General features: G+C 39.1%; 2 protein-coding genes across 2 annotated transcripts; both read left to right on the forward strand.

Annotated features, from left to right (window-relative positions):
* The first annotated feature begins 3,259 nt into the window (after positions 1-3,259).
* lztfl1 (leucine zipper transcription factor-like 1) lies at positions 3,260-10,049 on the forward strand. Its single transcript, XM_022199384.2, is given in 13 exon segments — positions 3,260-3,571; positions 3,886-4,010; positions 4,187-4,381; positions 7,264-7,286; positions 7,289-7,320; positions 7,811-7,882; positions 8,003-8,068; positions 8,156-8,206; positions 8,208-8,235; positions 8,517-8,639; positions 8,642-8,691; positions 9,759-9,862; positions 10,013-10,049. Coding segments are annotated over 13 exon segments (891 nt in total). The 5' UTR covers positions 3,260-3,568; the 3' UTR covers positions 10,032-10,049.
* Positions 10,050-19,048: 8,999 nt separating this feature from the next.
* On the forward strand, positions 19,049-21,768 carry ccr9b (chemokine (C-C motif) receptor 9b). Its single transcript, XM_022199360.2, has 3 exons — positions 19,049-19,368; positions 19,503-19,558; positions 20,386-21,768. Exons 1-3 carry the CDS (start codon positions 19,365-19,367, stop codon positions 21,439-21,441), a joined length of 1,116 nt encoding a protein of 371 aa, XP_022055052.2. The 5' UTR covers positions 19,049-19,364; the 3' UTR covers positions 21,442-21,768.
* Positions 21,769-23,702: the final 1,934 nt, after the last annotated feature.

The raw sequence follows: 23,702 nt of genomic DNA on the forward strand, positions 1-23,702 counted from the left end.
AACAGGCGCAATAATGGAGTTTTTTCTTTTTTTAATTTTCATTTGGGCTAATTAGAAAGGAAGTAGTTAATAAGAGACCGCATGGAAACTAGACGGATAGCAGCAGTTATTTCTTTTATTTTATTAACCAAAGAGTCAACCATAGACAGATTATATACACTAACCTAATTATGACAGCCGTCTTGCTAAAATTATCTTGGTGAATAAACCGATGAATTGGAGAATATATTACATGTTGCTGTTTCTTCTCTATTTTTGCATTTACCTGTTTCTCTCTGAGTGCTCAAAGGGTAATTCAACATGCTCGTTTAAAAGTTATGAAGCTCTCCACTGCTGTCAACAGTTTGCTGATAAATTTTAACATATGGATTAAACGCGACTATTCTGCCCTCTAGAGACATTGTCCCATCAATGCAGCGATACCTGAAGTTCAGAAAGAGTAAATCAAGTACACTGTACTTACCGAGTACTGTACTGAGCATCATTAGGTCTGCATGAAACCCAGACCAATAGACATAAAAATACACTTATACAAGAAAACATACATATAAACTATCGTGTGCTTCACAGAGGCAAACGTTGTTAAAAATCTCAAAATTCATCAATAATAATGAATTTTAAAATGCCCAGCCTTTTAGATAATTGCTTGAGTTTAACAGTGGATTATTAAATGTAATTTACTGTGTAGTTTTCTTCCTTGTAAATGACCCATAACTAACAACTTTTTAAAAGAAACATTTTTTTTTTTGAAGTATTTTCTCTTCCTGTCCTTTCCCCTTTCCAATAGTCTACTTAACTTGAATTTGCCAGCTGCCCACAGTGTTTTATTGTTTCTTCTGCCTTTCATTAATTCATTGTTTATTACATGGGATATTTTTGTGCTAAAATTCAATTTTTATATTCTCATACTTTTGATCTTGCCATGGTGCGTTCTTCTATAATTAAGTTTCCAAAGAAGCTTACCGTTCAGCTTAATTTGATTCCCTAGATCATAAAATGTGAACACTCAAGAGGCAGAACCAATTGAAAAGTCTAGCACCACCCAAAATAGAGGAGCCCGACGAAAGCTTACACTAGAACTTTTCATTATTTGGTTTTAAACTACTGCTGTTTAGTCCCTGTCTGAAATTGCAAGTGACTCACCGCGATTGAAGGTAAAGGGGAAACATCTTGGCCTCTGTCACTGACTGATGTTGAACACTAAACTTGAACAGGCAGCACAGAACGGTCACATTCTAAGGCATCTGATTAGGTGACCAACCATGTGCTGCCCGTTAGTCTAATTTAATTACAGTTAGAGAGACATGTGGAAAGAAGTTTCCTTCTTTTCTCTTGGGATCACGCTCAACAAAATGGAGAGTGAAGTTCGTTTGGCTTCAGTGATGGAGGATGAGAAGATGGTGTTAGAGATTAAGTTTTTAATTTGGCTCACATGATGGAGAAACAGCCATACCGAGTCCCACCTGACAACCAACTGAATCATATATAAACAGAATGCTAGTAGTTTTAGTAGTATTTGCTCAAATGTTACATTGATAGAGGCTTTATTTGGTAAATTGTAATGATTTTACAATATTTCCCCCCAAAATGTATATAATAGCTATATGGTGTAGAATCCTGGGCCCCTTTGTAGCTGTGAGTTTAGTCTTTGCAGGACCCTTCGCTAAAATAAGTGACCCAGTGACACAGGAATAAAAGGCACAGATAATTAAAGAGGCTCCCTATGCTTGGTGTTGATGAAGAACAGAGGCCTATACGTTTTCCTTTACTGTAAAAAGCCTCAATATTGTCAGCACTCAATGTCTTCAGCTTACTCCTCTCATACGTTTTTTTTTTCCAACTCTATACTGCCCTCTACTGCTGCATGTGATACACTGAAGCAGGCCTAAATGTTTCTTAGATAACTGCACTAAACCGAGTTATACCACTCCAGGACCCAAATCTGATCTCAAGATAGATTTTGGAGACACTGCATAGAAAAACATGTTAACATTATGCTCTTTCAGAACCATTAAAGGATGTAAAGCACACAGTTGCCAAATTACATATCCCATTTTAAACTTTTATTTATAATTTTCTCCAAAAATGCATTTAAGCTAGTTAGCTCTATGCTGCACTTGCAACATATCCAGGTGAGAGTGAAGACAAATCAGACATCAGAACATAGAATGTAAACCTCATTTCAGAATTCAAAGTTGTTAAGTCTATGTTGGAATTCTGCATATCAAGGTGAGGGCGGTACTCTAAAATAGCATGTGCACTTGAAACATTAGGTGCGCACATTGCACTTCCCATACAGCCACACAAGGAAAAATAGTAATAGATGATAGAGGATTCATTTTAACTAAGTTCTAAATGTGTTTTTCTGCTAAAATTGAGCAGAATGAAATAAATTATTGAATTATTTGTAAGACAAAATAATATTAGACACACTTTATTGATCCCTCAGCTGCAAAATTCACACATTACAGCAGCCAGATGAAAATTAAGCATGGTTATGAGAAACACAAGAAATACAAATTAAGATAAAATTAAAGATTGTATTAGACTCACATGTAAAGATATGGCATTATGGGTAATTGCACCCAGATTATAGGAAACACACAACTTGAATAACTGAACTTAAAAGTCACAAAGAGTAACAGTATGACATTATATTATTGCCTTTGAAGAGTTATACAATATAAAAGTTTGTTTAGAGTGCTTCAGTGGTTTTCTGTAGCAGTATTTGAAAACTGTGCCTGTATCTAACCCTGTAATCTCTATGTCAATGGCCTCCCACAGCAAACACCTGACAATTGCCAATTTTTTTTCTGTATTTTATAGTACATTATTTATAGTTTTTCCAGAGCCAGTTGACATATATGTTGAAAAATATGTTGACCATAATATGAAATGAGTGACCTTAGAGTCCCTGTAGCAGAAAAAAACAACAACAACAAAAAAAACATATCGACACTGAAGACCAAAGTAGATTGGAGTCATGTTTGCTGTGATGCATTTAAAGCCATATAGACAAAACATATTGTTCTAGGTTTACATGGACCTAAAGTAGAACAAAAGTAGACTAAACAACTAACTTATAACAAAATATGTAGATACACAAAAACAAAGATGTCAGATAAAATAGAAACACTTATTTGTATGAAATTTGGCTCCGAAAATGTTGTTGTTTTAATATATCTTTCATCTTAGTTTTGATTCGCCCATACCACCTATTGTTTCATCTTGTACGTAGCGCCCTGAACGCACCTCTCGTAACCAAGGTGATGACGCTCCTTTCCGTTACCAAGGCATTCTCAAGGCAAACACTAGCTGGGTAGCTAAGCTAGCAGATCTGCTAGATAATCTTATAGCTATGATATAGCCCCAGTTTAGCCTCTTCGCCGGGTTGAATATAAGTACAAGAGAGTTTATTAGAACCCTGCACTCCAGATTATCACCTCTGGCTTTCAGTCTGCTCCCTGTGTGGCCTAAATTAGAGGCAGAAACATCCATTTTTCCTTTGGATCAGCTCAGTCTACAGGCTAGCTAACTTAGATACGTTAACGTTAGCGCCACAGCCACCATGGTAAGTAGCTGATATGATTTGCTGTCTTGGCCACCTGTTTGCTGTTTTTGCTAAACGTCTAACCCTGTTTTCTAAACGCTGTGCCCGAGTTGAGTTTAAAGACTAGCAGACAGCTAACGTTAGCCAGCAGCCCCGGATAGCACGCTGGACGTACAAGCTCATGTGAAAAGGCCCTGTTACACATTAGCAGGAGAAAATCCCCTTCAAGTTAGCTTATCAGCTAATTGTGGTTGCTTTCACAGCTTCTCTCCGTCTCTATATCATTTTTTATCTGAAATCTTTGCTACTAATTTCTTTTCTCTTGTCTCATATAGGCTGAATTTGGGTTTAATGAACACCATCAGAATGAAGTCATCAATTACATGCGATTTGCACGTTCAAAAAGGGTCCTGAGGCTCAAGGCTATTGACTCATGCTTTGAGGAACTCAAAGATAGCAGGTGACTGGTCATTAAGGCTTTTGATGTCATTGTTTATATGCAAATGTGGCTTTATCTCACTCAACCTCAGATCAGCAGTCTATAGAGGAATGATGTAACAGATGGAAAAAATATATAGTACTTTCTAGTTTAGATTGATCTGTAAAATTGATGCTTGTGTTTGTTTTTTTCTGAAGGCTGGTAGAGGAAACATTCACAGTGGACGAGGTGAGGGAGATGCTGGATGGGCTACAGGCGGTGGTGCGTGGGGAGGTGGAGATGGAGCTCATCAACACAGCCCACACCAATGTGCTGCTGCTCAGACAGCTCTTCTCCCAGGCTGAGAAGTTTTACCTACGACTGCAGAGTGATATCTCGGAGCTGGAAAACAGGTGGGCTATGAGGGAAGATGCATACTGAGGTTTCCTGAAAAATTATTAATCCAAAGTAACCACTCAACAGAAGGGGACATCATAACATTTCTTACTAGAGGCGTACAAAATGTTTATATTTGGATCTTATGCAATACACAGCACCAGTAAAGTCCTGACAGAAGATAATAATGACATTTTATTTAATGTGGACACTTTTTTCTTGTTCAGAGAAGTCATGGGTGTTTTATGCACAGAAAAGGAAAAGATACTACAGCCCTGTTAATAAAAATTCGCACAATAACTTGTCTGTAAAAATATTTTCTAATTAAAACGATTTAACATAATGTGATGGTTCAGGTTCAAACAGAATATCACACCATTGCGAGAGGTGAACAAGGCCACTGAACCTTTGTGTTCGTGAGAAAACCTCTGACATTTACCAGATGTTAGAGATGTCTCTCTAACATCTGCGTCGTGCCATGAGGCCACTTCCTCTTCAGTACTGCTTACACTGAGATCTCTTACATTAGGGGTGTCAAATTCATTTTGGTCCAGGGGCCGCATACGGCCTAATTTGATCTCAAAGGGGCCGAACCAGTAAACTTAATTACCGAGAAGTAACAATAAGTCTAAGTTTTTCCGACGTTTTAGTGCAAAGGAGAACAAGTATATTAGAAAAATCTTTATATGTAATGAACTGTCCTTTTAAAATTATATTAGAAACAACCAGAGATTAAAGTAAGTGCAATTTCAACAACACTATGATTCAGTTTAACATTTATTTGTGTGCACTGTGCATTACAACTGATCACAGAGATTGTGTTTGTGTGTTTTCCCAGTGCAGCATGGGTTTTCACGGGGGACTCCGGCTTCCCCCCACAGTCCAAAACATGCTGAGGTTAACTGGTGATTCTAAATTGTCCATAGGTGTGACTGTCAATGTGCTTGGTTGTCTTTCTCTATATGTAGCCCTGTGATATACTGATGACCTGTCCAGAGTGTCCCCTGCCTTCATCCTAAGTTAGCCAGGATAGACTCCACCCCCCACAATGCTAATGGGGATCAAGCGATGTATCAGTGATGGATGACTGTATATTCAAAGCAGAATCCGATTCTGAAGAAGAGTAGTAACACAGTACGCTCCACCCTACAAGGTGACAGGATTGTTTTTAGGTTTGTGTTGTGTGAAAACCCCAAGTCTGAATTTGTGTTTTTGAGGCTGTCATTTGTACACATCAGCAGCGTAGTTTCAGGTTAGAAATCTTGAGTCATGCGGTCGGCTGCTTGTGTCGCCTTCTATTACCACATAAACACCATAGAGACCAATTTAAAAACTTGATTTTTACTGAGGGGGATTTTTAATACATTTGAAAGCATTGAAAATTGAATTTAAAGAGCATGATGGAAATAACATGTCAGAAAATATTTGAAATTTCCATTAATGCAAACCATTGCTAGTCAGACTCGTGTATTATCCTTGGTAATCAGGACACTGTTTGAAGAGTTTCTCAAATGTATTTGTGGATATTTATATTATTGGGAAAAAAATACAGAACTCTGAGTGTTTTTTTTTCAAGCTTTCTTAACTGAAAGTAAAATTATTTGCATGAAGGTATCATTAAAAAAATGGAATTTGCTGCAAACATTTTTTAATCTTTACTCCTGCCTTAATATGCATTAACTTTAATATATTACTGTCTAATTATTCAAGCTAATATTAAAAAATGTTTTACTGTCAGTAAAAATTAGCTGTAAGTGGCGCAAAGCCATTAGATGGAGGTGTCACTGTTTTTGGTTACATATAATATAATTAAACCTATTTCAGTTAAACCTAAAATGCAGTCCTTTCTGTTTTAACTCAGGAGGAATGCTCCTTAGATTGTTGTTTGTTTCATGTTACAGGCTTGAACACAGAGCAAATTGGGCGTGTACCCATCATACCAGCAACAGATAAGAAAGATTCATCATTTGATAAATCACATTTGATCTGCTGTCGGAATGTTGCACTCTTGACATTTCGGCTCATGATAAGAATTGGGGAATGTACCAATATCTTAGAACAATGCAAGTTATGTAAAATAATAAGAACAACGGTAAAACATAGTTCCACAGCTTGGAGATATTAGCTCTGATATAAAAGCAAATTGAAGTTCAACAAATGTTACATTTGATATGCAAAAGTCAGGGTCATACTGAAACCACACGTCGACCTGTTTCTGTTTTTGTCAGCGAGATGAGAAAAGCCATGTTTTCACACAAATGAAATCAGCGACAAGATCCTGCGGATGACTGCTCTGTTGGTTAATTGTAACACACCGCAGTACGTGTTCACATGTTTAAATGTACTCTATCTGGCACCTATGTGAACTTCATATAACTTGTGACCTCCGCAACCTTTACCTTCTTGAGGCACCTTGCTCGGTTGTTGGTCGTATGCACATGGTGGGTGGATAAACAACCCCCAAACCCTTTTTTGCAGGCCTCGGCTGTACGTGACTGATACGCCGTCTAAAGCCAGGAATACGCCCCATGTCACGGTCTACGTGTCTTCAGCTGCTTTATAAAAACCACATTTAAGCTTTTCAGAGAACTGTTCAGTTCACCACAAGCATATATCTTATATCATAAGTGCTTAACTGCCACTCAGAACAAGGTGTTTAGTTTCCTTGCTAGTTTTTCTTCCTAGATTAAAAAAACACAAACACCAACACTGAGGTGATAAGGTGAATGAGGTCATGGCCCAGATAGTCATATCAGTTGAACTGTAATGTAAAGCCAATAATTTTACATTACAGAAGGACACATTTTTACCACTAGCAGACTATAATTTAAAGACCTAAAGCTTTTATTCGTTTTTTAAATCTGCTGTCTAATTCTTTGTTCTTCTTACACCTGCACAGGGAGCTGTTAGAGCAAGTAGCAGAATTGAGAAGACTGACTTTAAAACCACCGATAAGGTGAGTCACAGCGTGCAGCTCTGTCACATGCAGGATCTTCAAACGTTACCATCAGTGTAGCCGTCATCAATCATGTGTTTCGAGCGTATTTACACCCACATGGACGTCGGTAACCAGAGAGGAGAGCAGCATTCCTGTGCATCTTTAAGCAGTTTTGTATGTCAGGCCCTTTATTTCTAGCCGCACGGTTCTGAAATCAACAATCCCTAAAGCTGACATGCGGTTTTTATGTCACATGGTTAAAAAAAACAAATCAAGTTTGTAATGCAACACTCTGCTCTTTTGTTGGTTTGAGCGCTCACACCTTTCTCAAAAGGTAGACACTATTCATCTTCATACTTCTAAGAAAAGCCCGACTCGACACACATGGCAAGTGGTGTTTATTTCACAGCTGCACTTAGTTACAGAAAAGGACAAGTATATGCAACATGATTGGAATAAGATAGAAGAACTGTTCTCTCAGCTGTAAAGCCTGAAACTTTTTTATCAGATAAACCAAGAATCAAGCAAACCCCAAGTTGGCACGCTGAATGAAGGTGGAGTGTCTGAACTCCTTAACAAGGTAAAAGAGGATGCAGTATATTACATGGACTACATGCACAGATTGGATTGGCAAGGTTGAACTGCCATTATCACGTTCATACATTCATTCACCCTGCTGTAACCTTTTAATACTTGTTTAGAGATAGCAAGACTACAGGAGGAAAACGACAACTGAAAGGCAGACTCCGGACTTATAGAGTCCCAGGTATAAAATAACTTTTATGCAAACTGGCAGCTCCTCTTAATCACCAACAGTTATGAAACTTCTTGTCTGTCTGATTTATTTTGTCAGGCCATGAATGCGCTAGATGACAAAACCAAGGCAGAAAGAGCTCTGAAAGATCTTAAAAAGGTGGCAAGGTGAACAGGCAGGTACTGTAGCAAATTTGGCTTGATTGAACACCATCTTCATGCTTTTAATTTTTGCTTTCCATTTCACTGTTCTTTTTTGTATAAAGTTTAATTTTTTTTATTTTCATCCAAACACTTCCCACCATTTGCTTTTATCTGCTAACTTGGACCTATCTGGTTAAGCATCCTCGTGATTGGAGGTGCTGCTTGTCGTCTGTTGCTGTTAGGAATAGAGGGTACAATTCTGCCATGGTTACCTTCCATTGAACCTGAGCCTGAACTCTGTTTCTTTCCCCTTTAAGCTGGCGCTCAATCCCAGGAGATCAGCAGTCTGGAGGACCACAGTCGCCGCTCTGAAAGAGGACTATGAAGGTCTCTCAGTGCCAATGCTGCATCCCAGAAGGATTTGCAGGAGAACTTGATCTCTTGCAACATGAGCTTCTGCGAGTGCAGGAGCAGTTGGCCTTGGCAGAGAAGGTTATGCCACTGTGGCTCTTTCATGGAAACTGACAGAAACCAGCATCTGAAGTTAAAATTTGCCACTTTCCTGCAGTTATAAATTGGAGCTGTGACAATGGGGGTGTCATTGTTTATAGCCAACATGTGACAAATGTAAATCTGTTATAAATTAAATCTAAATAGCCCTTATTGCTGTCTTGCAAAGACTAATATAGGAATGGGAGATTTGAACCATTATAAAAATGCATTTCACACTTTGGCATTTCACAAATAAGCATTAGGGCTATTGGAGATAAACATTAATTCACAGGGCCACAGCTGAGAGGAATCTATTTTGAAATTAATATCACTGACAAGTTGCTCAGCCTAAATGTGAAAGCACCTTCAATCCGTTCTTCTTCATGCATGCAGAGATGGAGGAAGTAAGGCTTTTCCACCGGTTCAACTCGCATCACTTACAACCTTCAAAATCAGACTGAAAGGTCATGCGGCTGAACATTTCTCAGCATGAGCTGTTGGTCTGTTTTGATGGGTGGATGGGTTATTGGGTTGAAATTTTTTTCTCTGTCTACGGACCGTCCCAAGAGTTAGAACAAAACAAGGTGAAGCAGCGTTTTGTTGTCATGCTGTGCCGACTTGAATAACGTCTCAGTTGATGTTAGTCAAACTTAGACTTTGACCACCTTTGATATCAAAAGTAAAACCTTTTCTTTTTGTTTTTTTTAAAATCCTGCTTGGTCTACCGTGTAATGACTGCAAATTATTTTACCTCAATTTTACATAAGTGTTTGACTATTCATCTCATTCTCTGCACATTTGCTTTTTAATTTAATTGCAGTTTTCTACATTTGTGTAGTTAAGAGTTCAATTATTAACCCAATTTACGATGTTTTATCTGTTGTAATGCTTTTTATATGGACCCAGTGTATAGAATGTGCCTATACAATAGAGTGGACCTTGCCTTTATCTGCAGCTGACAGTAGCTCACGAGGTTAACATCCACCCAATTTCAAGTATCACTGAATATGCTGTTCTGCTATTATGCGGTTTTTGTTTCATGTTTGGCTGCATGTTACTTGTGGCAGGAGTTGGAGAGAAGTTCCAGCAGACTGCAGACCTACCGCAACATGAAAGAGATCCTAACTAAGAAGAATGAGCAGATCAAAGAAATTAGAAAACGATTGCAAAGGCGAGTATTCATCAATACATGTAAAAAAAAAAATGCAAATATAATCTCCATATGATAACAGGCAAGCACACATTCAGAAACTAAATCACTATGACGATCATGGAAAGGTTGGCAGTGATGTAAACTAATTTTCCATTACATCCTTTTCAGATATGAGCCCAATGAATGAGTTCCTGCCTAAAACAGGCTGGGTTAACAGATGTCCACCGGGTAAGACGGGACCAAAATTTATGACTGTGGTTTGAGCAGGAAACCGCCGTTTCACTGCTGTGAGACAACAGAGACAGAAAAAGCACTTCCATGAGAATTGTTTATCATGCTTTATCTGGGCATCTTCAGTAGTTATTGGCTTTAGTAAAGAGCAGGAGCGGGGAGTTGGCAATGGCAGCACACACAACTGAACACACAAATGAAATAGTGACCGCTGTGCTTTTTTTCTAACGTCTCAATTTGGAGCTCACTATACAGTAGCTAGGCAGACTTCCCTCTAGTGCTCTATGCATTACTAACCCACGTCCCTGTTTCAAGAGGCCTTGTCCGTTTGCTGAACTGGGCAAATATGAACTGTCTGCCTGATGCTTTGCGGGTCTTATTTATCAGATGGTTACAGGTAATATTTAGCCTTCTAAAACCGGGGTAATTGATTACTGATGTTTTGCTGGGTTGTCTTAATTTTATCTGCCCCTTCTGTTGTCAAAATTCGTCATATTGAGTTAGCTCCAAGCTATTTTCTTCATTATTATGTCAACAGCTTATAAAAAAATCTGTTTCTGACTTTTGCTTTAATTTCTTACCTAAGCATTTAATAGTATTTCAAATAATGCTATTTCAGTGATCTAGCACTGTATGAAAGCCAGATGATTGGAAATATGCAAATTTATTACAGTTTTTTTTTTCTGCTCTTGGCATATTGAATGACATGGATAGTGATGTAGAATGATTTCCCTACTTCCCTACACAAAGGGCATAGAATATTTTTGTGTGGAATCTTTAACTGTGTACTTTTCGTATTGCTGTGGGTGATGGAGTGTAAGAGAAAAAGAAAATCAATATATACATGATGTTCATGAAGTAATGCTCTTGTAGAGTATGATACATCTACCCTATATTACACTAGATGTGCATTTGTTTGTATTGTGCAAAGTATGGGGTAATAAAAGCTGTTACCAAACATATGTATGATCATTTTTGTTAGCTAAGTTAATGTAGGTTGCCATCATCACAATGCTTTTAACTTTTCACTTTAGGTTTAGGGTGGAGCTGTCATGTTCAGCTTCAATGGATGTCACATGGGTTTAAAAATAACATCTAAGCATAGCAAAATGTTTCTAAAAAGATTTGTTTTAGCACTTCACTGCTCTGCATGTTTTGACCTTATGAATAGATCAGACGGTAACATACCCAAGGTGAAAATAATGAAAAATGGGACAAATGTCATAAAACTGAAGGAACAGCAATGAATTTCACACTAGAGTAATGCTGCTGTTTATGGAACTGAGGGATTTAACCAGGGGGCCACCATGCTGCAACAACACATGGAGCATGCACAAATCAAAAAACTCCAATTCAGTAAAGTTAAATGGCACAAAATGTTGACATTGTTGCATATATTGATAATATGGAGTATGTACAGTACATTTTTTGTGTATCTGTGTGTTATGTGTCTTGGTCACTCACTGTCTCTCCCTAATTATTTGAATATTTCTTTATAAACTTGAAAATTCTGCATTTGGGTAAGATGCACTTATGTAATATCAGTGACTTATGTGCCCTGTAATCACTGCAGTTTACTGAGGATGTGGAGTCAAAACATATCTTGTTGAACTATTTAAAATTTTTACTAATTAGGCTGCAAAATTGCTTTGTGTTTTAATACGGATCTATGAGTACTTCAGTGCCATGGTGACGTACCGTTTTAAGTTTGCCCACCTGGACACATCAAACTTCCATCAGTCGATTAATTTACTTACGCTTACCCAGATCTTTATCCAAATTGCAATGGTCACCAGTTCAGATGTCCATCTCCTCAGCAATGTTTCCAGTTTTGTCCTGCAGGAACCCAAGGCGTTCCCAAGCCAGATGTTAACATGCAATCCCTTCAGCAAGTTCTGGGTCTAACCCAAGTTCTCCTCTCAGTTGAGCTTGGCCGGGAAACCTTCAATGAAGGCACCCAGGAGGCAAAGCAACTCCACTATCTCTAAAACCGAGCTCAACTACCCTACAGAATAGAACTCATTTCAACTGCTTATATTCACAATCTCATTTTATCGGTCACCTCTATACCATCGTTGAGGTTTGGAATGTAGATGACTGTTAAATCAACAGTGTAGCCTTCCCACTCAGCAGCCTCTTCACTGCAACTGTCCACTACAACACACACCACAGCCGATTTCGCACCAGTCCATCTGTCCATGTCAGGTTCCCATTTTTCCCATCACTCGGTGAACAAGATCCCAAGGTACCGAAGTTCTTTCACTTTGGGTAGTAACTCACCCCCAACCCAGAGCAACCAATCCATTGGTTTCCAGGAGAGAACTGTGGCCTCAAATTGATTCTTAGCATCTTTACTCTGAGCTGCAATCCTCTCCCAATTCTCCACGAGAGGTCACAACCTGTTGAAGTCACCACAACTACATCATTGTAAAATGCAGCTCTGAGGTTCCCAAACTGGACACCCTTCAGTGAATATCATAACTGGGATTGGAGAAATGAAAACACCTTGACTGAGTCCAACAGCCACTGAAAACTTTGACTTTGGGGCAAGAATAAAACACACCTCTAACTTTGCAAGAACCACATGGCTCATAGCAATACAGCTGTTACCCTGTACTCCCCCAGTACCCTCCTCCGGGGAAACAATCACTGTTCTTCTCCAAGTTCACGAAACACATGTGGAGTGGATGGTGACAATCGTAAACCAATTGACCGTCACACCACACCTATGTTACAACATTGCATTTCTATGTATAGATAAGGCCTTGGCTATCAGTTAAGGTACGATGTTGTGTTTACTGGTGTTCCATAATTTAACTCTAAATCAAAGAGACTGATCAATTTAGTAAGATTAAATCTTTCCTTGCAGCAACTTGCTCACTTTCACAATGCATTGCGCAACATTTTTTGTTTTGAACTAAGCTCACTTAATCACTTCATCTGTTTCCGCAGCAACTGCCTCGAGAAGACATCATTGTTTTGACTTGTTTGTCGCAACCAAAGTGGATAGAGAAGGTGGCAGAGTAAGAACCAAAGTGGTCAACAGTCAGTCAACCGTTGAGCTCCTTGTTATTGTGAGTGAAACCCTTAAAGCCACAGTATCCTGACTCTGAACATGTGTTGGGTTTGCTTCATATGCAGGAGCTGTGTGCATGATGTGCTTGTCTTCTAATAGGTGCAGAAAAAAAGGGGCGGGGAGTAGTGCACTGATCAGAAAAACAAACAAAACAATAAAACCCCATTGTAAGCTTATGAAACTGATTATATTTTAAAACTTTTTAGATCTGCTGTGATGTGAAAATAACTTCTAATCCAATTATTCACTGCTATCATAAATCAAAATTTTTTTAAAAAGTGTATTATACATCAATTAATTGTTAAATGTACACAGCTCAGAGCTGGCACCGTGAGAAAACTGGTTGACAATGTCAGATTTGATGCAAATGCCTAACAGTTGCCTATTGGAGCATGAAATAAATCACAGCAAGCTGGTACACAGGAAGTGGTGATGAGCGTCTCAGCACTAAAGTCTCACACTCCAGAGAACAGTTACATTGACAGTCATTTCCCACAATATGGGGCAACAGTTTAATACAGTACATGTCAGAGTAGGGCACCCAGTCCGGAACAGCTTCCTGTTTCTCTGACGCTGCATCAAAGGGGGTTTCACTAGCGAGACAAAGCTTCTGCTGAACGTTATTTCTACAGAACCATCAAGCAGACGTTTGCTTGTAAGAATTCAGCAGAGTTGCAGAAGTCCTTTGTGGCAAGAAACAAATGTCTAGTGTCATCTGGGGTTTTCAGAGCTGGTGCTTGAATATTAAGGCTACTGTCACGTGGAATTCAGTAACTATAAATGAGAGCAGCATTCTTGTGTGTTTTAAGTAGTTCTATATGTTTTATGTCATTTGTACCACATCACACATAGCAATCATGACTCTAGTAGTAGTCCAGGATGTCTAATAATTGCAGGGTTGCCTCCATGTGCCAAAGTGTAATTGGGCACGATATAAAATCCAAATTGGTCCCAATTTCAGGCGAGGGCCTTGCATGGCTGCTTTGTATGACCTAGCTAAGGTTAAACAGCCCTATATGCAGTGCAGACCGGTTCCCATTTGATTTATCTCACAAGGTGGTAGATGGAAAATTGAGGCATTACAATTCATCCTGATGGGAACATGAACATATAAACATATATGTGTATATATATATAATATATATATATACATACCAAATTTAATGGCAATGTATTGGTAGTTGGATGTGTTTTGGTATCACTAAAGATATTAGGATTTATCATCTGGTACCAATGTCCGTGTAGATTGTCAGTCATCCAGGTCATGATGATCATCCTAAGAGCTTCAACAGAAGGCAGTTGGAACTATTCAGTTCAGAAACTGAAGACGCCTCTTGGTTGAGAAGTGAAACATCTTAAAGACACAAAAGACATCTTACTTTTTACTGAAGCTCTTAGGATCTGGGAAAAATGATTATACACGATTTTGTAGAAATCCATCCAGCTGCTGTTTAGATTTTTCACTATGCACCACATTGGGGACCAGTTGACACACTGCCCAATACCGAGGTACAATTAAAAGCCCTTAGAACAAGTAGGTAAGTAGATCACTGGGAGTTTGTACTGTCAGATGGTGTTTCCATGATGGTTTACTTTGTCCTTGCCTTCATATCCATGACCCTGCCGCTGTCCCAGTGGTACCACTCATTTAGCTTTTTCTGGCATCCTCTGTGATGTGATAGGCATTAAAATTATTAAGAATATGTCAAGGAAAAGCTAAACTCATCTGTGCTCCCACTAGATGGCAGGCCTCCTGTAGAAAGCTGGTTTTATATGTCGTGTGAAACTGACAGAACATATCAAGTAAAATATCTGTCATTAGTGACACATTGTGCAATATTACACATTAAACTCTATCAGTGACTTATCTTGTGTTAGTTTTAGCATATCTCAGCAACTGAGAGCTATTCAAAGTCTCTGGCACTTGCAACAACATCACTGATCAAGATTAGCGGATACGGGACAAAACTTTTAGTCACTTCGAGAACGATCGTTTAATGTGCCAGTTTTAATCTTGATATAATTTCCTGAGAAATAACGTTTTCACTGAACAGCATCTGATGAATTCAGATATGAATCATCACTCAAGCTGGCATCTGCGTCCTGTTATCATCTCCAGCTGCAAATATAATACACATTAAGCTGGATTATTTAGGCTGATAGCAAAATTTTTCCTTTTAATTTTTATTCTGTAAAGGTACTACAGCTAAATGAATGATGCCCTCATCACGCTATACCACAGACTAATCTATGGCCCTTTTGAGGCTTTGTCAGGCCCTAAACACAGCATTCAGAGGTGTCATGTGAGTTTAAGGACAACAATGAATGCGAATTTCTGTGTTCGCTTTGTGAACTGGCCACTGTGGTTCCTTGGAACGATGACCTGTAACGCATGTGCCTGCATTAATTATTCTCATCTGATCATGACAGGCATTTCCCTGTACGTCAATGTGGTCAAAACTGAGAAGCACAACCTTCAATTGTTGGAAATTTAGAGAACAAATGATCCATTAGCTCACCCCCTCGCTCCATGTGTTCATGCAGGGCAGAAAAGAAAAAGCTACAAGAGGTCAGGAAGTGAAAAGTGTGAAGCCGTGAAACTGTGAAATGGCAGCAGCCTAAGAGCCTCCTCTACAAGAGTCATTTTACTTTCATATGTTCATATATGTTTTGTAACTTCTTGCCTCTGGTTTCTTATAACAATGGAGTGTCATGATGGTTTCTGTGAAATCCATTTTTTGTTTAGTGTCTTTACAAGCAGGAAGAGTCAAACTCCCAGCTCGGGTTGCCTCGTTTGCAGGCTTTTCATTTTTCTGCTATTTTGGTTGTTTTTGTTTTTCATGTTGATATGCATGTCTTCCACATAATAAAAATAACATATTTAAAGGCATTCTGGTTCTCAGAACAACTGACAGAACTGTCTGTCTACTTGATTCAGGTTGTTATCCCTGCTTTACATTCTATAAAGTGAAATTAAAGTTCCCCTCTGGTAAAAATATTTTGAGTTTTTTTATCTTGTTAATGTGCCCATATAGTGTTTTTTTTTTAATAAGGTAGAAGATATAACATGTTTTAACTAAATGCAATGGTACCCAGATCCTTGCTTTAATAGCAACCAGCACTGGCCTACTACACAAAAGTAATCCAGAAGAAAGATAAAAGTGTAACATTCTGGCTGCTCAATGGACATCAGATGCAAAGCTTTTCTCTCATACAAGTATATAAGTGCTTTGTGACCCTGTAACTTTTTGCCCTTATGTACTGGAATGAATGCACACTTTATGTGCATTTGTGACTGCATTCTATTCAGTGTGTCTATTGGTATGTTTTTCTTTGGAGACCCCAAAGCATTTTTTTCCCTTTGTACTTCTGCCCCCTAACAAACTAAACAGGAACAGTTGCTTTATGTGCTGCAGTAATTGCAACATATATTACTACAATGTGCAAGTGAATGAGCTGTGGAGATGACATTATGTGAAACAACTTAGAAAAAGTCATAAGGACACACAATCTGGTGAAAAACTCTGGTTGCCACAAAACCACTGTCTCAAAAATTAAATTGTGTCATTGTGCATCCAAAACGTGGGACCTGGCATCCATTTTTGTGTAAAAATGAAACTTTCATTTTGACTTTCTACACTTTGTACTACTCTCTTTTCTATAGTGTTTTGCATTTCCCACAGATCAGAACAATACAGCCGATTAGCTGCTCGTTGGCAGTTAGTAAGTGGCATGTAGCGAGTGAAACCTCTCAGTCTGCTACTTTCTTCAACGGCCTGTTCCCAGGAGAACACTGATCTAATCATGCCACAGCCAGAGGCCTCGCTGTGATCAAAACTGAGAAACGCAACCAGCAACTGGCTGAAATCTAAAGACCTGATGGCTGACGCACTCATCCTCTCGCGCCGAGTGTTTATTAAAATGCTAAGACTGAAAAGGTTGTATCAGCTAGGGAAGTGAAACCGTGAGACTATAGCAACCCACTCAGTCTTACAGAGAAGCTTTTCAAGGGCCAAACAACCAAAGAATATAAAACAAGAAACACACACACACACACAGAAAGAAAGCTAAGTTAAATCCTTCAGGGTGAGAATGTTTGATGGCCATGACATTATCATCTCTGTGACTACCATTTCTCGATTGCTGTGATTTCTTTATTTCCTACCAGGTCTCATGATGAATTTGTTTTCTGTTTTGTTTTGGCTTCTAATGAAACCGTTGGCACGACAGGGACTTTCTTTACCCAGTTTTTTTTTACCAGTGTGGTCAGCTGCATGACTTTTATAGTTTGATTTCCCCCGTACTCGTGGCATTACCCGTGAAATTTCTACTTCCCTGTCTTCACTCTGAGTTGTTGTTATTGGCACTTGTCACATGAATGCTTTCTTAACTGGGCTGTAACTGATACAGAAATATGTGTACTGATATCATAGAACACTACACACGCACAGTTTTCTTAAATTAACTGGTCGTATTTCACTCCGATAAAACACGCCAGTGACATAGTTTGACATTTTGGTAAATACGTGAGAGGAACGGACTGATGCTAGCCGTCCTGGCTTAAATAACACATAATTTTAAGCCTTGATACAATTTAAAAGGGCGAGTTATGTACAAATTCACTCCTCTTGAGGCCATCATAACCTGAGAAATTAGCTGTAAAGACCAAAGCAGTTTTTTGTACCAGGCTGTAAACACATTTGTTTCTGCTGTAAAGTTTGTCATTTTCACATGCAGGTCTCAGGGGACTGACTCGCTTTTTAAGCCAACTTCAAGTGGACATTAGCGGAACTGCAGTTGTTGGCACTTTGTGTTGGCTTAATTTCTCTGCCATGGAGGTTGCTGCTTGGTCTGTCCAAAGGTGTAAAATCTGGCTTCCTGCAAAATAAATAAATAAATAAAATAAAAACAACTTAAAATTTAACAACGACAACAAAACAAAACCCCCAATTTTTAATATTATTTCTTGATAAATTCAGTTATTTTTATATCAAATTTTACCTGTTGTGTTACATTTTAGATAATAATATCAGTAAAATCACAGATTTTACTTTTACTTTTGTAAATAAATAAACACACAGATAAATAAATAAATAAATACATTTTAAAAAGTCTGTATTGTTTTGAATGGTATTTATTGTTTTCTAATTTCTAGCCATACAATTATCATTATTTTTTAAACTGTACTTAAATCAACAAAAATATTTTTTTCACAAATTCAAAAATGTATTTCAAATATATTGACTGTTTTGTTCAAGCGAATATTGCAGTATACATTAATTTATTGTTTCTATCCTAATATAGCATTTATTTATTTATTAAAGTGTAATAACTCTTAGGCTGACTCTTACAGTTGTTTGTTTAACTTATGCCTACCTCAGTTCTTTCTACTTAGCTAACCATCTTCCCATCCCAGCCTCATATTTATCATTTGTAGTTGGACATTTTTCATTCAACATTTAGCAAGAAAGCCATAATGTTGACTTATTATGTTAAACTTTTATTTTCGACAGCATTTCCTTGTTTGTTTTTTTTAAAGACATTTAAGGCATATTCCATTACCATTGCTTATTTATTCAGGACATGTTGACAAGAAGGATGATGGCTGCATGTCATTTTTCTCACACTGCCTGAACTTGCACTGAAACTGCAAAAAACCAGTGAAACTTATAGCATCTCATTGTTGACTACCTTTTCTGGTTTGGGGCTTTAATCACACATCAGGGTTTTCAGTTTCATGCATCACTCATCTGCAGCGCTAAGTGCTCCACCTGTGTATACAAAGAGTGTCAAAAACTGGGCTAAGACTTCATAAAGCCTAATCAGATGTGGAGGGAGGGTGGGTGCTTTATTTCCAGCCTGATGGCCAATCGTTCAGCTAGTGCAACATAGCAGCTTCCCCTTTAAAGCAGCACACTGTTGTCATTGTTCAAACTCACACTTGGAAGCAAGTTTCAAGTCTGCTCATGTTTCGCTGTAGTGAAAGCTTTACTTTATTAAAGAAATTCACTGCAGTAGGGGCTGTGTTTTGTTCTTTTCTACCGGCTGAGACAGAGATGGAGTGATAAAGATCATCATGTGACGTGATTCTGTGGTTAAGGGGGAAACTATATAAGCAAGTGAGGAGGAGTCGGGTTATTACATTTGACAGCTGTAGTAACCAGACATTAAAAAAAAGCAGCACTGTAAGATTGCTCTCGCCATCCTTTCTCAATGGGTAAGTAATTCTCTGCTCTGTTCAAAAATGTTCTATTTAACCTTTAAGTAAATTGTTCTCTTATGTTATGATTTTTACAATGTTATAATGTTTTGATTTATCATTTAATTTTAACATTCTCTTTCTCTGTGTAGATTACACGGAGGAACCGTTTATGGCTGTGACCACAGGATATTATTCTCATCAAACTGTAAGTATTACTCAAAAACATATGAATGATCAGTGATGCAGAAATACAGAAAGTCTGAGTAGATGCAAAGAAGTAAATATGCAAATGCAGGAGCTAAACACAGGAGATGATACTACTGACCGCAACGTCTACATCAGTGTTTTTATTATGTACCTGAAGTATGATTTTAAAGAATAGATGTAAACCTCATTTAGGATGCTGTTTAAAGTTGGCAAATCACACTTTGGATAAATCACATACTCTTTGCTAAATATGATTGTTTTTTGAAAAAAATTGTTTTGTGTTTCTGGTGAATGAGTAAAAGAATGCATTTTACGATCCAAGTATGGTAGATTTATCTAACCTAGACATCTGCAGGATAGTGAAACGCCACAGTCAGAGTCGAAGTCGTATCAGCATCAAATTTTCCATTGTTTGCTGAGAACCCGCCGTTTATCTCTGCCCTATATCTCCACTTGATGCTCGTTGGGGTACTGAGTTGTGCAGCGGGCCCCTTTCTGGAGCCCCTCAGGATGGTTCACCCCCCTCAGGCTTGGATAGCAGCAGGAAACAGTGTGCAGTAGTGTGGTTTCTCCTGCACAGACACAACACCTGCACCTAACAGCAGTTTTTTTTCTTCTCATGCGCACTCTGGTGTAGCGCAGACAGCGTTTGATGTCATCTCAGTATATTCCCACACAGCGTATTATGTTATGAAACTGCAGAACAGTTGGGGAGTTTGGTATTGAGGAGAAAGCACAAAATAGGACAGGAAATGAAATGAAGGTCACTGTTTCAGTTGCACGCAATATTTTTATTTACACATTATCTAATCTGTTTTTGTTCAGGACCCCACTGAATATGATGATTATGACACCGGGTCGACTGAAGACCCCGGCATGTGCAACAGAAGCTGGGTCCGGGTGTTTCGTGGCCAGTACGAACCGCCGCTCTTCTGGATCATCTTCATCCTCGGCGCTGTTGGTAACCTGCTGGTGGTTTGGATCTACACCACCGTGCGCAACCGCCTGAAAACGATGACCGACGTGTACCTGCTAAACCTGGCAGTGGCTGACCTCCTCTTCCTGTGCATGCTGCCCTTCTGGGCCGTCGATGCCGTCAAGGGCTGGGACTTTGGCGTCAGCGTCTGCAAAATGGTGTCAGCCGTCTACAAGATCAACTTCTTCAGCAGCATGCTCCTTCTCACCTGCATTAGCGTGGACCGCTACATCGCTATTGTGCAAGTCACCAAGGCCCAGAACTTCAAGAAAAAGAGGCTCTTCTACAGCAAACTCGCCTGTCTCGGTGTCTGGCTTGTCTCAGCTCTCCTCGCCCTCCCTGAGTTTATCTTCGCTGAGGTGAAGACTGACCAAAATCAGCAATCCTTCTGTGTTCTAGTCTACTCGAACAACGAATTCAACCGGACTAAGATCCTGGTTCTGTCCCTGCAGATTTGCATGGGCTTCTGCCTTCCTCTGCTGGTGATGATCTTCTGTTACTCTGTCATCATTCGCACACTTCTGCAGGCCAAGAGCTTCGAAAAGCACAAGGCCCTGCGCGTCATCTTTGCTGTGGTGTTTGTGTTTGTTCTCTCTCAACTGCCTCACAATAGCATGCTGATAGTGGAAGCCACGCAGGCATCTAATGCTGCTTCCTTCAACTGTGAAGCTGTAATTCGTTCTGATATTGCAGGACAGGTCGCCAAGAGCCTGGCGTTCACTCACGCCTGCCTCAACCCATTCCTCTACGTCTTCATCGGAGTTCGGTTCAGACAAGACCTCCTAAGGATAGTGAAGACGTGTGCTAGCGGTCCGAGCCATGGAGGGCTCCTCAAAGTACCGGCAGCTCCCAAACGTCCCTCTGTCATGTCAGACACTGATACCACCCCTGCCCTTTCCATATAAATGCCAATTGTCCTAAACAAACCTGAGACCTGAGCCAATTTAGCATTATCGGATTTTTTTCTCTCATGCATTACTTGCTACTAGCAGAGCAACGATAACATTTACAACCTCGAAAGCAAAAAAATATCTTTGTAGTTTACATTCTGACATTCACAGGCACAAATCTTTCTCTGGAATCACTGTATAAACTGTACATTCCTGTAAATACTGTTTTTTTTAAAGTGTTTGTAGTTTGTTCCATCTTGTATTTGTTGTGTGCTGCTGTAACTGAACAAAACACAATTGTATTTTTGACTTTCTGGTACCAAATGGTTATTAAAAAATAAGAACAAATCTGCTGATATGTCACTGATATTTTGTCTCCACTGCAAAAAAGAGAATGCAACCAACCTTAGTCTCAGGTGCAGACTATAAATGAATGCAGGGTTAAAGTGATGAGATCAGGTCATGTCTGGGAACGTATTTGAGTGCTTTCACTGGTTTAACGTATTTGCTGCGGTGGGAAATGCGCTCAAATGCGGCGAGATTAATCCACAATGTTTTCAGTTTGACTAGACGTCCTCCTGTTGACAGTCTGTGCCATCCTCTGTGCTGACACTCTTAACTGATGAACCTTGTTTTAAACCGTTTGGCTATGACTTGGCAGTTTCGCAGTGAACGTTGTTGGATTTAAACTGGCATGAAAGATGTTTCCCACATTGGCCTCACAACGGCTGTAGCTCAGACACACAAACAGACAGACAGGTGCCAACAACCTCAAAAAACTTTCCACACTCAGCCCTCAACTCCACTTCGACACACAGAATTTCGGTTTCACCAACTTCAAAAAGTGGCACACTTAAAGGTTTGATATGTAGGTTTTAAATGAAAGGCAACCATTCGACTGAAATTCAATACAAAACCAAGCAGAGGAGGATTTTAAAAAAATTCAGGCCTGCGCCACTAAAAAGCGATCACATCAAAGCAATTCAAATCTTAAGGGTTTACCGGTGACCTGTTTCGCATCTTCTGTTCTCTAAGACGAGCTGTGGGTCGCATATTTCCAGTTTCATGGCATTCTCAAGCGGAAACTGTGATTATGAATCTGATTTAATCTGAAATTAGACAACAGGAAGACTCAAAGCTGAGGTTGGCGTCATTGTTTGTTCTGGCGGCGTTACCTTCACAAAGTATAACACACGCCACTCCAAATTTACACTTTAAAGGCTCAAAAAAAAGACATTTGAAAGCTTAATTATGTGCTCGATTTAGCTTTAGTGTTCTTTTAGAGCTGGAAATTAAACTATGAGCCCTAAATTACTTCCTATTTAAAGGCCATACACTACCGTACTACTTACTAGACACAGACAACACTTTTATTCATGTGCTAACGTAATTGCACAAGGGTTTTCTCATCATCAATTAGCCTTTCGAAACCATTAGTTAACACAATGTAGCATTAGAACACAGGAGTGATGGTTGCTGGAAATGTTCCTCTGTACCCCGATGGAGATATTCCATTAAAAATCAGCTGTTTCCAGCTAGAATAGTCATTTACCACACTAGCAATGCCAAGATTGTATTTCTGATTAATTTAATGATATCTCCACTGAACAAAATCTGCTTTTCTTTCAAAAATATGGACATTTGTAAGTGACCCCAGACTGTTGAAAGGTAGTGTGTCTGTTTACACACAGAGACAGGTGTCAGACTAATAAGACGTCACATGCTACCTGTTGGCAGTGCAAAACAAAATCTGAACTGTTTTTGTGGGTACTGAGGTTGGCCCCAGACAACTGCTGCCTACCTGCAGAATTCAGGTGACACCACAGACTCGTATTTACCACCTTTTCGTGCCGCTTCGTACTCTCACGACAGGAAACCATCAGTCAAGTCAATAACAATATGTTCCCTCTCGAGTCGGTGGGGCGTCACCACTGTGGTCTTCAGCGGCCCTGGCAGGCGACTGAAATGAGGCCGATATCATCAATTATCTGAGTGGCTTTGTTGTAATCTGATATTGCTTTATTGCATCTGCAAACCTTGCTTTGATTGCAACAATGCAATTTTAGGGTAATAGATTTCTTAATCTCGTGTGTTGCTCATGTAGGGCCATTCCCACACTATTTTTATTATGCACATCAAGGAGAAGTGCGTGTCATGTCTCTTTGAAAAGGGGAAGCTACAATAAAATGTTTCCTATTGCACAATGCATAAAGATATTTTCCTTTTTCTGCCATGTAAATAAAATCTGACACTCAGGAGATCAAGTTTGACCTCTG

The sequence above is a fragment of the Acanthochromis polyacanthus genome, chromosome 20, assembly GCF_021347895.1.
Source record: "Acanthochromis polyacanthus isolate Apoly-LR-REF ecotype Palm Island chromosome 20, KAUST_Apoly_ChrSc, whole genome shotgun sequence".
Lineage (NCBI taxonomy): Eukaryota > Metazoa > Chordata > Actinopteri > Pomacentridae > Acanthochromis > Acanthochromis polyacanthus.

What these genes read in the sequence shown, in the direction of transcription:
- ccr9b (XM_022199360.2), top strand. An exon ending in GATATTATTCTCATCAAACT is followed by an intron (nt 19,559 to 20,385) that starts GTAAGTATTACT and finishes GTTTTTGTTCAG; the next exon opens with GACCCCACTGAATATGATGA.